The 13997-nt window shown below is 45.2% G+C and overlaps 2 protein-coding genes across 2 annotated transcripts in view; one reads left to right on the top strand and one right to left on the bottom strand.

Moving 5' to 3' along the window:
* The window catches only part of LOC126108513 (coiled-coil domain-containing protein CG32809-like), a 626816-nt gene that overhangs the window by 34020 nt on the left and 578799 nt on the right, over positions 1-13997 (bottom strand). The window lies entirely within an intron of this gene.
* LOC126108512 (uncharacterized) overlaps positions 1773-13997 on the top strand; it is a 113459-nt gene continuing 101234 nt past the window's right edge. Inside the window, exons 1-2 of the mRNA XM_049913779.1 lie at positions 1773-2094; positions 7208-7313. Of these exons, the coding sequence (XP_049769736.1) occupies positions 1774-2094; positions 7208-7313 (427 nt within the window). The 5' untranslated portion in view covers position 1773. The remainder of the gene's footprint in view (positions 2095-7207; positions 7314-13997) is intronic.

The raw sequence follows: 13997 nt of genomic DNA, 5'->3' as shown, positions 1-13997 counted from the left end.
AGTGACACGTTGTATCATATTGCACGACATGGCAAATGCAATGTTAGATGATATGTTGGCTTGTGTCATGCTATATAACATAACATGTATCATGTCACATTTCCCTAGACGATGCATTGTATTACATTACATGGGCACTAATACTATCAAGTAAAAATGCGCGAGTATATCAGCATGTTTTGATTTGAATGTGTCTGAACATGCCTCCTAAGTCGATAAACAAGCCCACGGCATATTTACCTTTTTTGTGCTATATTATATTTTACATTCCTGTCTGAACAGATGAACGAATATCAAGAGGTGGATGGATAAGATGAAATATTGGACAATAAAACCCAACAAAACAATTTATTCCAGAATGAGATTTTCACTCTGCAGCGGAGTGTGCGCTGATATGAAACTTCCTGGCAGATTAAAACTGTGTGCCGGACCGAGACTCGAACTCGGGACCTTTGCCTTTCGCGGGCAAGTGCTCTACCATCTCAGCTACCCAAGCACGACTCACGCCCCCTCCTCACCGCTTTAGTTCTGCCAGTATCTGTTTCAAAAAAATTTATTATTTAGAAAGAAAAACGAAAACACATCGATTTTCCTTCTACGTAGTGTGCCTATTCTGTAGTGTTCAGCGTCGAGTTTCGCTTTCTTGGTGTGCTGACGTTATAATTTGTATGACGAGTACAGGAAAGTATGATTTGCCAACACACAGAAATACTGCATTCCGCAACGTATGATAGCTGTCTCCATAACTTTGAAAACAGGCTTTTGTGATCATTCACTATTCGGCGCTATTCATCGTCTGACTCAAACGTCTGCCTTTTTTGTTCCAGACTCAACAACCCGACGCATGTCCACTCTGCTGAAGCGAAGATAAGGAAGAGAAAACGAAGGAGACAGTTCCAACATTTAGTCCCGAGACATCGCCTAGCGCTTACCGCCACTTCAGAAACCACAGTGAGACTAGAAAGTGGTTTTAATTAACATACCACACGCAAAGCTTGCGTAATCGGCGCGGCTTTCTAAAACGCGACCAAAGCTCTGTCGCATGCAAACCATACCGGGAGCAGAGTAACAGCGTAAAAAAAAGTAATTTAGGGAACGAAGCAAGGAGAGAAGAAAAAGTGTGTGTTTGAAAGGGAGAGGAAAGAAAAAAAAGTGAAAACATCGATAAGTGTCGCAAGAAACACGAAAGTTTTGTTGTCGCTTTCTTTGCAACTTCTGAGATCCGTTAGCTCACAAACGTTGGCACGCCTGCTGCCGCCCTTCTTAGGCCAGACAGTCGTCTGTTTTCGCAATCTGCGGCATTCGGCACCGCCGACAAAATTTCGCGACGGAAACACAGCCAAACGCGGCTTACAAGCAATATCCTGTGCGATTTCCCTCACGTTGCCTTCTGAAAGACGAAACTTCAGCCTATCGTGAAATAATTCGCAAGACTCAAGTTTCAAACTGCAAGCAAAGCTACTGCACAGCAGACTGTCATTCATAACTGTCCCGTTAACATACTGGTATAACAAGGATTCAGACATTACTATCTTTATTAACAATGAGAACAGTTTTCTGAAGGAAAGGCGTCACCTTCATGTTTACATCAAAATTTCTTGGTGCTATATTTCTCGACAGTGAATGGATATTAATGTGAAGTTATAAACAGATACACACATTTTTTTTCACTAAACAAACAGAACAATAGAGAATACGTGTGGGAAGGGACGATATTGTTTACATTTCGACAATACTACTACGTGAAGCCAAACATTAGCAGCACACACTCCAATGGATCCAGAGATGTTAGTGCAACTGGTGCTGCTAGCGGCAACAGCGCTGCTAGTACCGCGCCCCGCCACTGGCGGCGCTGTCATCAGCTCTTCTCCAGGATGGAGACCCATTCCAGAACCAGGCTCCAGCATCGGCCTGACTTTGGGTTCTGCAGCGCCTGCAGTATCCTACCAGAACTTGGTCAACAAGATATCCACCCTGGACGGGCCCGAAGGAATATCCTCGCCACTATACGGTGCGAGTCAAGGATTCGGTGAAGCGGACGGGGGACAGTGCGCCCTCTACAAGGTCACATTCACACAGGACCTCTATTTCCAGGTGAGTAACATAAGTCATATAATAACTTCATCTCATTATTCAATAGCTTTACCTCAATATGTGTTACACCATGAAGTATCAATTGGATATTTATCAAATTTTTTGGGGATGTTCATCACATAATGGGTATTCCGTTCAGTACTGATGGTCCATCATCAACAACAGTATAGTGTGTGATCCCCATTGGCATCAGTACATGCTTGTATTTCTTGTGGCACAGAAGGAAACAATATCAGAATGTTTTGAGAAATTCCTTGTCGTATATGAAACACATGCAGTGTCTTACATGTACAGTGATAGCGCTGACTGAAGGCTTCGTTGGAAGCTTACGTCTTCCTTTCAATCCCAGGCACACTCTGTGGGTGAGAAATGAGAAGACCAGGTAGGCCAATCGAGAATCTGCACATTCTTCAAGACATCTGTGGTGTAAACTGACATGTGGGGTCATGCGCTATCCTGCTAGAATACACCATTTGGTGCCATGTTAATGAAGGGTGTAACTGCAGTGTTTATCATTCTTGCCACGTAGTGGGACGTTCACAGCCTCCAACAATTATCTCATCAGCCCTGTTATCATATCCAGTGGCTCCTCAACACTACAATACCCAGAGTAGGAGAGATATGGGTCTCGAAAACCTCTGCTTGCCGTGACCTTCCAGCAGCTTGTTCACTAACATGTTGACACAGATCTATCTACAACTAACAGAAGTGTGACTCATCACTGAACACTGTAGAATGCCAGTTAATATTCCATCTGGCACAGTCTCTAAACCAATCAAGTCTATGTTGACTGTGGTACTGTGTCGTATGTAAAAGATGCTAGCCAACTCGAGATCTCTACCCAGCTTCCAGTAATGTGTTTGTGGTGACACCCTGCCTGCAACCTCTGTCCAGACTTCAGCTATTGTCGTCCACCTATTCGTCAGAGACCTTCCAACAACCCTATGTTCTACTCATTGTCCATTGCTTCTGGAAGGATCCTTGCCCACTCTTCTTTCCACACTGTTGTCCCAGTCCACCTCGTCTACACTCGTTCTGCAGTTACACAACTATAGCGAACTGTCTGTGCGATACGTCCCTCGTTCCAGTAATTTTTACTTTTGTGAAAGTCCGAAAAATGGTGAAAAGTTGCACATCGATCATCTGAAAAGTTGCAGTAACGTTTGACACACCTAATAGCGAGCACGTGCTGACACCAGTCTTCATCTCTAGGCGTGGCCTTTTTCTTTACTGAAAATGTGTTGGTATAAGGATGAAATTTTACTCAACTTATCCTACAAGAGAATCGCTTTGATAATGTTAAGTCATGATGTTCGTGGTGTAACAGATTCCGCGTCAGTGTACCAGGTAGGGCAACTTTCACGTTTTGACTGCTGCTTATATTTCAGCTGCCGAACTAATAAAGCTCATTTGCTACTTTTAATTTGTTACTTTCTAACATCCAACCTCTTTTCAAGACACTATCAGTTTCGTTCAACTGCTCTTCAAACTCCTACGCCGTCTCTGATACAGTCATCGGCAGCGCTCAAACTTTTTATTTCTTCTTCCAGAACTATAATTCGCTTTCCAAATTTCTCTTTGGTTTCCTCTATTGCTTGTTCAGTGTACAGATTAAAATAACATCCGAGAACAGACTCAAACCGTATTTCACTTCCTTCTCAACTAAGTGCAGTCTGATTTATTTACAAGTTATAGATTATCTTTAGCAGCCTAATAAATGTAGAGGGTGATTCCTTGATGACGGAGGGGAGTAACTGTATCAATCTGAAGTAAGGGACCCCGGTGCGGAAACGACTGAGTCCAAATTTATAAGCGAAAATCCTTCTGATAGCTGAGAAACCCTTGTAACACACGCTCTTTGCTTTCCAGATGTGGGAGGAAGTAGTACTGACCAAAAGAAGAATAAAATGTTCAGTAAACATGGGCTCTAAAGTACATACATTAAGAGCTATGAGCAGTTTTTCATATTTACTACTGTGAAAAACATCTCTTTTACTGAACAGGTGCCCATAGCTTTTAAGGCATACATTTTAGGACTCTAGTTTAGTAGACTTTTTTTTATTGTTTTCATCCTCACTTCATCCTCTCAAAATTTGGAAAGCAAAGAGCTTCCATTAGAAGAGTTTCAGTGTCAGATGTATGAGAACCATTTTCGATTGCAACTTTCTACGCGATCGTTTCCGCACCAGGGTCTCTTCCTCAAATTAATACATTTATGCTTCTTCATCATCCATGAAACTTTGTAACATCATCATGAAACCAACCTGTACATAAAAATTAAACAAATACAATTAAGTTTTTAGTATTGAGATTTAATTGTATAAACTGTTATCCTACTGGGATTCAGCACACTTTGGAACTAAAAGCATAAACACCGATCACTGACAAGGGAACCTCCCCGTCGCACCCCCTTCAGATTTAGTTATAAGTTGGCACAGTGGATAGGCCTTGAAAAACTGAACACAGATCAATCGACAAAACAGGAAGAAGTTGTGTGGAACTATGAAAAAAATAAGCAAAATATACAAACTGAGTAGTCCATGTGCAACATAAGCAACATTAACGACAATGTGAGCTTAGCAGCGCCGTGGTCCCGTGGTTAGCGTGAGCACCTGCGGAACGAGTGGTCCTTGGTTCAAGTCTTCCCTCGAGTGAAAATTTTAATTCTTTATTTTCGTAAAGTTATGATCTGTCCGTTCGTTCATTGACGTCTCTGTTCACTGTAATAAGTTTAGTGTCTGTGTTTTCGCGACAGCACCGCAAAACCGTGCGATTAGTAGACGAAAGGACGTGCCTCTCCAATGGGAACCGAAAACATTTGATCGCAAGGTCATAGGTCAACCGATTCCTCCACAGGAAAACACGTCTGATATATTCTATACGACACTGGTGACGGCATGTGCGTCACATGACAGGAATATGTTGTCGACCCACGAAACTTGTACACTTGGCGAATGAGTAAAAAGATTCTTCTACCTTGCCCGACTTAGGTTTTCTTGTGGATGTGATAATCACTCCCAAAAAGTGATGAAAACATAAGAGTTTGTCACATAAACTGCAACAAATGAATGCAACAGTTTCACAGTCGCACAGTTTTCCCTGTGCTCTGTCAAAACATATGTTTTTAACGTTTTCAAATTTTTCCGTGTGTAGACTGTCAAATCCTGCATATGTCGAAGCAAATCTGAACATGTCCTGGAATTTTGGAGAGCGAAGTTGATTATGTGAGAGTGCCTGAACTTTGATAATTATCTGAAAACAAGAAATTAAACTTTTCACTCGAGGGTAGACTTGAACCAAGGTACTCACGCTAACCACAGGACCACGGCGCTCCTAAGCTCACATTATTCTTGATGTTGCCTGTCTTGCGCATGGACTACTCAGTTTGTATATTTTGCTTCTTTTTTCATAGTTGCACACAACTTCTTCCTGTTTTCTCGATTGAACTGTGTTCAGTTTTTCGAGGCCTATCCACTGTGCCAACTTATAACTACACTCCTGGAAATTGAAATAAGAACACCGTGAATTCATTGTCCCAGGAAGGGGAAACTTTATTGACACATTCCTGGGGTCAGATACATCACATGATCACACTGACAGAACCACAGGCACATAGACACAGGCAACAGAGCATGCACAATGTCGGCACTAGTACAGTGTATATCCACCTTTCGCAGCAATGCAGGCTGCTATTCTCCCATGGAGACGATCGTACAGATGCTGGATGTAGTCCTGTGGAACGGCTTGCCATGCCATTTCCACCTGGCGCCTCAGTTGGACCAGCGTTCGTGCTGGACGTGCAGACCGCGTGAGACGACGCTTCATCCAGTCCCAAACACGCTCAATGGGGGACAGATCCGGAGATCTTGCTGGCCAGGGTAGTTGACTTACACCTTCTAGAGCACGTTGGGTGGCACGGGATACATGCGGACGTGCATTGTCCTGTTGGAACAGCAAGTTCCCTTGCCGGTCTACGAATGCTAGAACGATGGGTTCGATGACGGTTTGGATGTACCGTGCACTATTCAGTGTCCCCTCGACGATCACCAGTGGTGTACGGCCAGTGTAGGAGATCGCTCCCCACACCATGATGCCGGGTGTTGGCCCTGTGTGCCTCGGTCGTATGCAGTCCTGATTGTGGCGCTCACCTGCACGGCGCCAAACACGCATACGACCATCATTGGCACCAAGGCAGAAGCGACTCTCATCGCTGAAGACGACACGTCTCCATTCGTCCCTCCATTCACGCCTGTCGCGACACCACTGGAGGCGGGCTGCACGATGTTGGGGCGTGAGCGGAAGACGGCCTAACGGTGTGCGGGACCGTAGCCCAGCTTCATGGAGACGGTTGCGAATGGTCCTCGCCGATACCCCAGGAGCAGCAGTGTCCCTAATTTGCTGGGAAGTGGCGGTGCGGTCCCCTACGTCACTGCGTAGGATCCTACGGTCTTGGCGTGCATCCGTGCGTCGCTGCGGTCCGGTCCCAGGTCGACGAGCACGTGCACCTTCCGCCGACCACTGGCGACAACATCGATGTACTGTGGAGACCTCACGCCCCACGTGTTGAGCAATTCGGCGGTACGTCCACCCGGCCTCCCGCATGCCCACTATACGCCCCCGCTCAAAGTCCATCAACTGCACATACGTTTCACGTACACGCTGTCGCGGCATGCTACCAGTGTTAAAGACTGCGATGGAGCTCCGTATGCCACGGCAAACTGGATGACACTGACGGCGGCGGTGCACAAATGCTGCGCAGCTAGCGCCATTCGACGGCCAACACCGCGGTTCCTGGTGTGTCCGCTGTGCCGTGCGTGTGATCATTGCTTGTACAGCCCTCTCGCAGTGTCCGGAGCAAGTATGGTGGGTCTGACACACCGGTGTCAATGTGTTCTTTTTTCCATTTCCAGGAGTGTAAATCTGAGGGGGGTGCGATGGGGAGGTTCCCTTGTGAGAGAGATTTTTCATGGTTGGGCTGTCACATTTTCGTTTATTTCTAAAACTGTATAAACACATTCGCCGGCCTAGCTACAAACAGAAAATGCTCCATGCTAGAAGACGTCGGAATGCGAGACTGTAACTTACAGAGTGGCGTGTTTGTGTTGTGTTTCAGTACATTCAGTACAAGGCGGACATCCCAGACATCCAGCAGTTCACCCTCTGCGCCTGGACCAAGTTCACCAACCACTCCAACGACCACCCGATATTCTCGTACGCTGGTGAGTTCGCTTAACTTGTGTGACATTCTCTATGTAATTACATTTTCCTTGCCTTCAACTATTGCACTCAAGGCATGATATACTACTTACTGCGACTGCTCTCATTTGCATTTTAGCGTGCACTAAGCAGTTCGTAGTTCCAAAATTTTAGACATACTGATCATTGTTGTAAGAGTTGTTGGGGACCTACAGTAGCTTACTTGTACTTGCAAGTTTATGTCTATACTCCGTGAACGGGCAGAAAATGCGTGGCAGGAGGTACATTTTATTACACAATGTATTAGGAAACCTGCTTTACCTCCAACTGAGCTTATGTGATCGTTCTATATCGTATTCCTGCAAATTACCACACCCAGGTATTTGTATGAGTTGACCGATTCCAGCTGAGAATCAGTGACACTATGCTCATACGGTACTACCTTTTTGTTTTTGCAAAGTGTGCAATTCAGAGCCGGCCGCTGTGACCGAGCGGTTCTAGGGGCCTCAGGCAGGAACCGCACTGCTGCTACGGTCTCAGGTTCGAATCCAGCCTCAGGCATGGATGTGTGTGATGTCCTTAGGTTAGTTAGGTTTAAGTAGTTCTACGTTCTAGGGGACTGATGACCTCAGATGTTAAGTCCCACAGTGCTCAGAGCCATTTGAACCACTTGAACTGAGCCATCCTGAACCCACTCACAAAGTTTCGATCCCCCATACGGTCGTACGTACGTACCCAATCTTTGGTGTGAAGTCAATCGAATCCCTTTCGAAATAAATGCTGCATCTACGTGATGCCTTGATCCACGACTTTCAGTATGCAATGTCGTCAGAAAAGAAAAGATCTCTTTGGTGATGTTCTTCGATGATGACACGTCACAGACAGGTCGAACATGTTCCAACATTTCAACACGCTCTTGAAAATGATTATAAAGCCGAAATCAGGATTGTGTAAAATACAGGGTGATTCAAAAAAAATATCACAATTTTAGAAATTTGAAACTCTGCAACGACAAAAGGCAGAGCTAAGCACTACCTGTCGGCGAATTACGGAAGCTATAAAGTTTCATTTAGTTGTACATTTGTTCGCTTGAGGCGCTGTTGACTAGGCGTCAGCGTCAGTTGATGCTAAGATGGCGACCACTCAACAGAAAGCTTTTTGTGTTATTGAGTACGGCAGAAGTGAATCGACGACAGTTGTTCAGCGTGCATTTCGAACGAAGTATGGTGTTAAACCTCCTGATAGGTGGTGTATTAAACGTTGGTATAAACAGTTTACAGAGAATGGGTGTTTGTGCAAAGGGAAAAGTTCTGGACGGCCGAGAACGAGTGATGAAAATGTAGCACGCATCCAGCAAGCATTTGTTCGCAGCCCAGGAAAATCGACTCGCAGAGCTAGCACAGAGCTGCAAATTCCACAATCAACTGTATGGAGAGTCCTACGAAAAAGGTTAGTTATGAAACCTGAACGTCAACTACCCGAGGCGATGGATCGGCCGCCAGGCAGCCCGTGACAGAGCACTTCATCACTGGCCTCCAAGAAGCCCTGATCTTACCCCCTGCGATTTTTTCTTATGGGGGTATGTTAAGGATATGGTGTTTCGGCCACCTCTCCCAGCCACCATTGATGCTTTGAAACGAGAAATAACAGCAGCTATCCAAACTGTTACGCCTGATATGCTACAGAGAGTGTGGAACGAGTTGGAGTATCGGGTTGATATTTGCTCGAGTGTCTGGAGGGGGCCATATTGAACATCTCTGGACTTGTTTTTGAGTGAAAAAAAAAAACCTTTTTAAATACTCTTTGTAATGATGTATAACAGAAGGTTATATTATGTTTCTTTCATTAAATACACATTTTTAAAGTTGTGGTATTCTTTTTGAATCACCCTGTAAATGAACTATTAACAGTGAAATGGCGGAAATTTCTTTCAAAAAGTTCTATATGACTGTGGTCCCCCACGAATGACAGATCGTTAATTGGTTTCCATACCTACGTTTATTAGGAGGCCGTAAAACCAAGAAGACTACATGTTTTATTAGAGTTATTTGCTTGTATCGTTATCCGCCAGTGTCCTCATTTGCGCCTATTTTCGTCCAATATCCAGTAGGCTTGTAGAGGGTTATTTCATCCTGTCGAAGGAAAAATAGCAGGGTCGCAGATGACCTCCCCCCACCACCACCCCTTCACCCCATCATTCTTTGGCGTAATATTAGCACTCAGTTACCATCACCACCGACGAAATGTCAGCTAATTTCGCCACGGCGCTCCTCTCCTTTAGACTGACACTTGCGAAACGCCTCTCGCCCTGTGTCTAGAAACACTGGCTGCGGCGGCCCAGTTTCCACGCCCCCGCTTCTCCTCGCCTCTTCCTGTCACGGTCGCCAACTCGTTCCTTCCTTCACGGGTCACCGCCGGCCGCAAGCTCAGCCCTGCGCCCATCCACCGTCGCGGCAGCCTCACTGCAGCTTTGGCAATCCTCCAAACTGCATTGCCTAACTGGACGATTCATATTTTATTTGCTGCCATTTATAGATGACCTGCCTCCTTGTAACCAACAAGGGGCGGCCACAACGTTGGGATCACAGGTTTACTTCAAACAACATAATGTGCAAGTAGTAAGGTGCACTACTCTGGCAATTGCGAGAAAATCGATCGCAGGAGAAAGTTTTACAAGTCTATTATGTAACTGATGTATATGTGCATTAGGGCCAGACGTTAAGAGTTCATTGTGTTCAAATGGTATATTCAATATACTCCACATCAGCTTCACACCAGAAGGACATATTACCACCTCACGAGACACCATAGGCCAAACCCCGTGCAAAAAAATGGTTCTGAGCACTATGGGACTCAACTTCTGAGGTCATTAGTCCCCTAGAACTTAGAACTAGTTAAACCTAACTAACCTAAGGACATCACAAACATCCATGCCCGAGGCAGGATTCGAACCTGCGACCGTAGCGGTCTTGCGGTTCCAGACTGCAGCGCCTTTAACCGCACGGCCACTTCAGTCGGCTCAAACCCTGTGCAAGCAAAATATACAATGGTCCACTGAAGTAATGTCTGGAAAAATATTATTAATCCCATCCTCCACTCCAAAATAGTGTCCACATGGAATGATAATATAAACGAGAAGATACCTTGGCACTGTTGTGTACATAGTTCCGCGTAGTCAGCGCGTACACGACTTTCCCACTAGAGCGCGCCCCGCTGAGCACAACGGCGCAGGTGCAGCACTCGTCCGTCTCCACACTACAAGATGGCGCTGCCTTAGAGATGGACCAAATTCTGCTTCCGCCGGTCCGCGTATTAATATGTAACGCAGCCAATGAGATTGCTGCTAACGTAGAACCTTTTCTCCTCGCGGATCACACTCGCGCAGCAATACCTGAACACGGGAGGTATTACAACGAGGGTACAGACCTGCGATTAGTACCTCGGCCTCACCATTGACTGTCACCTCACCTGGATCCCTCATCTCTGCTCCATCCAATCCGAAGCCCACAACCGCCTCCGACTCCTCAAACTCCTCTCTGGCCGGACGTGGGGGTTGCACCCCTCTACCATCCTCCACACCTACAAATCCTTAATCCGTCCCATCCTCTGTTATGCCAGTCCTGCCTGGATATCTGCCCCCCCCCCAAATTTTATAAGTCCCTCCAGATCCTCGAGCGTCATGCCCTCCGCCTCGCCTTCCGTATACGCCTCCCGTCCCCCACGCAGATCCTCTATGATCTCATTCCTTTCCCCCATCAGCTCCTATTCCTCAAACATATCCGCATCCTCTACACCTCCCGCCCTCTTGAACCCCCTCACCCCCTGGTTGCTCCTCTCCTCTCCCATCCCCACCCCCTGCCACGTCTTCACCGTTGTGTCCCCCCTACTCTCCATCTCTACACCCTACATCTCCTTGCCCAAGGCAGCTTCCATCAACTCCCCCTCCCGGATGACGCCGTCTCTCCCTCCATTTATTCTTCCTATCAACTCTGATCCTCACCCCCCCTCCTTTCCTCCGGCCTTTCCCTGGGCTCCCTCTTCCTCCCCTCTTCCATCCTGTGTTTTTCCCCACCTACCGTCTCCCTATCTCCTTTCTCCCCCCCCCACGTCCTTTTAGACTCCCCTCCTCTGCCTTCCCCACTCCCAGGCACGTCTGCTCAGCACCCCTCCCCCCCTCTTATGTATCCTCATCTTCCATTGGCTCCTTTCCCCCCTCCACTTTTCCTCTCCTTCCCCCCCTTTTTCCCGTCATCTGATCAGTTTCCCCCCACCTGCTCTCGGGTGTGGTATGTCATATTTGTGCCAATTTTTTAGTGTAGTGTTTAAGTGAGTGTTCAGTGTTGTGCGTCTTTCCACAGGGTTGCGAACAGATATCATGCTGTCGCTGGGTGTTTATTTGATATCTCTTACGAACAGAAACCAGACTGTCGCCATGTTTTTTTTAATTGTCTGTCTCTTATTTTTTATGCTTCCTGTGTATTTTATTAGCATCATCCACCCTGTGTTTTATGCTTTAAGCTCCAGTATTTTCTGCCATTTTACCTTTAAGTCACCGATTTTATCGCCAACTGTTATTTTTATTATCTTCATCTTTTTAAAACAAATTCTGTAGGCTGAAGAGCGGCGTAATAAGCTGCTGCCAGCCCGCCCCCTTTAGGGGGAATCGAAACTCAATAAAGGAAAAAAAATCAGTCTGCATTAGTCTGTACTAATCTATAGTCAAGTTTCAGTCTGTGCCTAATAAGATTGTCATATTCCTGTACATAGCCATGAAGATAAATGAATAGACACTTTGTCAAGTATCAGAGATATGTGAGAATAAGATTAACGTAGCAAGACCAAAGAAACTTCAGACTGTCAATTGTAAATAGCATCCAGAATCTAGCTAAGTAAGGTTTATGATTGTTGTTATTTTAATGAATGTGTGTGAAAATTGATCAAGTTCTGTTTAAAGTTGGTCACCGTCAATCTGCTACTCTAAGCGTAGAAGTGGCATTTCTATCGTCTGACCTAACGGCAGAAGATAAACACGCCACGATAACACCACCAGACATATTGCTGACACTCGCCTACTTCGATAGAGCGACAAGTCAAATAACCTGATGGTGGGTGTACCGAAGGTCTTACAGTACGCACACCACAAGCACACATCCCAATCGGCCCATACCAATTGCACGAATGGAAATGGGCTAGAAAAGAACTCGCACTTAATTACTAGGACTACTGAATCTGCTTTAACACTTAAAGAAGTACCTCAACCAAACTGGCATTTCATTCCTGAAACATAGAACAACAGCTACACTTGGATTATCGACCAGTTCGCATATTTTGCAATTACGGTTAAACATGCGGGTATAGACGAGTACATGCAGTAAATAATGGAAGAGCACAATAATCTTAAAAAGTGTCCGAAATACATAGCTCTGTTTCAAAATTTCTTACTTCACACTTTGCCATAATGAAGAGGTAATTTTTGGTTGGCGCACAAAACTAAAGTGAGTCGTTACAAAGCTTAAATCATTTTAATTAAATGGGCACAATTTTTTTTTTTGTTAGTAAGCCTAGTCAAGGTGACCCATGAAAATTAATTATGGCAGAAGCCATAACACGAAAATAAATAAATAAATAAATAAATAAATAAATATACGTTGGTTGGAACTTAAATGTTTGGGATTTGGGGTGGACATAATCAAAACAAAGGCGTTTTCCGTTGCGGCGAAATCTCAATCACTAACTTCCTCCTCGGAATGTGAAAATATTTTGTTGACGCCGAACTACATAGGCAGAAACGATCGTCATAATAAAATTAGGGAAATGGGAGCACGCACGTAAAGATACGGGTGTTCGTTTTTTCCGTACGCTGTTCGAGATGGGAATAATAGAGAATTATTGTGAAGGTTGTTTGATGCAGCCTCTGCCAGGCACTTAATTGTGATTTGCGGAGTATCCATGTAGATGTAGATGAACATACAGGGTGATCAAAAAGTTAGTATAAATTTGAAAACTTAATAAACCACAGAATAATGTAGATAGAGAGGTAAAAATTGATACACATGCTTGGAGTGACATGGGGTTTATTTTAAACAAAAAAAAAAAACAAAGTTCACAAAATGTCCGACAGATGGCGCTGGACAGCAAAACTGCTACAGTGACGGGTGAGAGGTACGCCGATATGTTACAGAATCGCATCATCCCCAGCCTGGCGGATAAACACCTGCTGGAACGTACGATGTTTATGCAGGATGGCGCTATACCCCATATTGCTAGACGCGTGAAAGATCTCTTGCGCGCGTCGTTTGGTGATGATCGTGTGCTCAGCCGCCACTTTCGTCACGCTTGGCCTCCCAGGTCCCCAGACCTCAGTCCGTGCGATTATTGGCTTTGGGGTTACCTGAAGTCGCAAGTGTACCGTGATCGACCGACATCTCTACGGATGCTGAAAGACAACATCCGACGCCAGTGCCTCACCGTAAGTCCGGACATGCTTTACAGTGCTGTTCACAACATTATTCCTCGACTACAGCTGTTGTTGAGGAATGATGGTGGACATATTGACCATTTCCTGTAAAGAATATCATCTTTGCTTTGTCTTACTTTGTTATGCTAATTATTGGTATTCTGATCAGATGAAGCGCCATCTGTCGGACATTTTTTGAACTTTTGTATCTTTTTGGTTCTAATAAAACCCCATGTCATTCCAAGCATGT

The sequence above is a fragment of the Schistocerca cancellata genome, chromosome 11 (assembly GCF_023864275.1).
Source record: "Schistocerca cancellata isolate TAMUIC-IGC-003103 chromosome 11, iqSchCanc2.1, whole genome shotgun sequence".
Lineage (NCBI taxonomy): Eukaryota > Metazoa > Arthropoda > Insecta > Orthoptera > Acrididae > Schistocerca > Schistocerca cancellata.
Note: the sequence above shows the minus strand (reverse complement) of the source record. Positions and strands in the feature narration are given on the sequence as shown.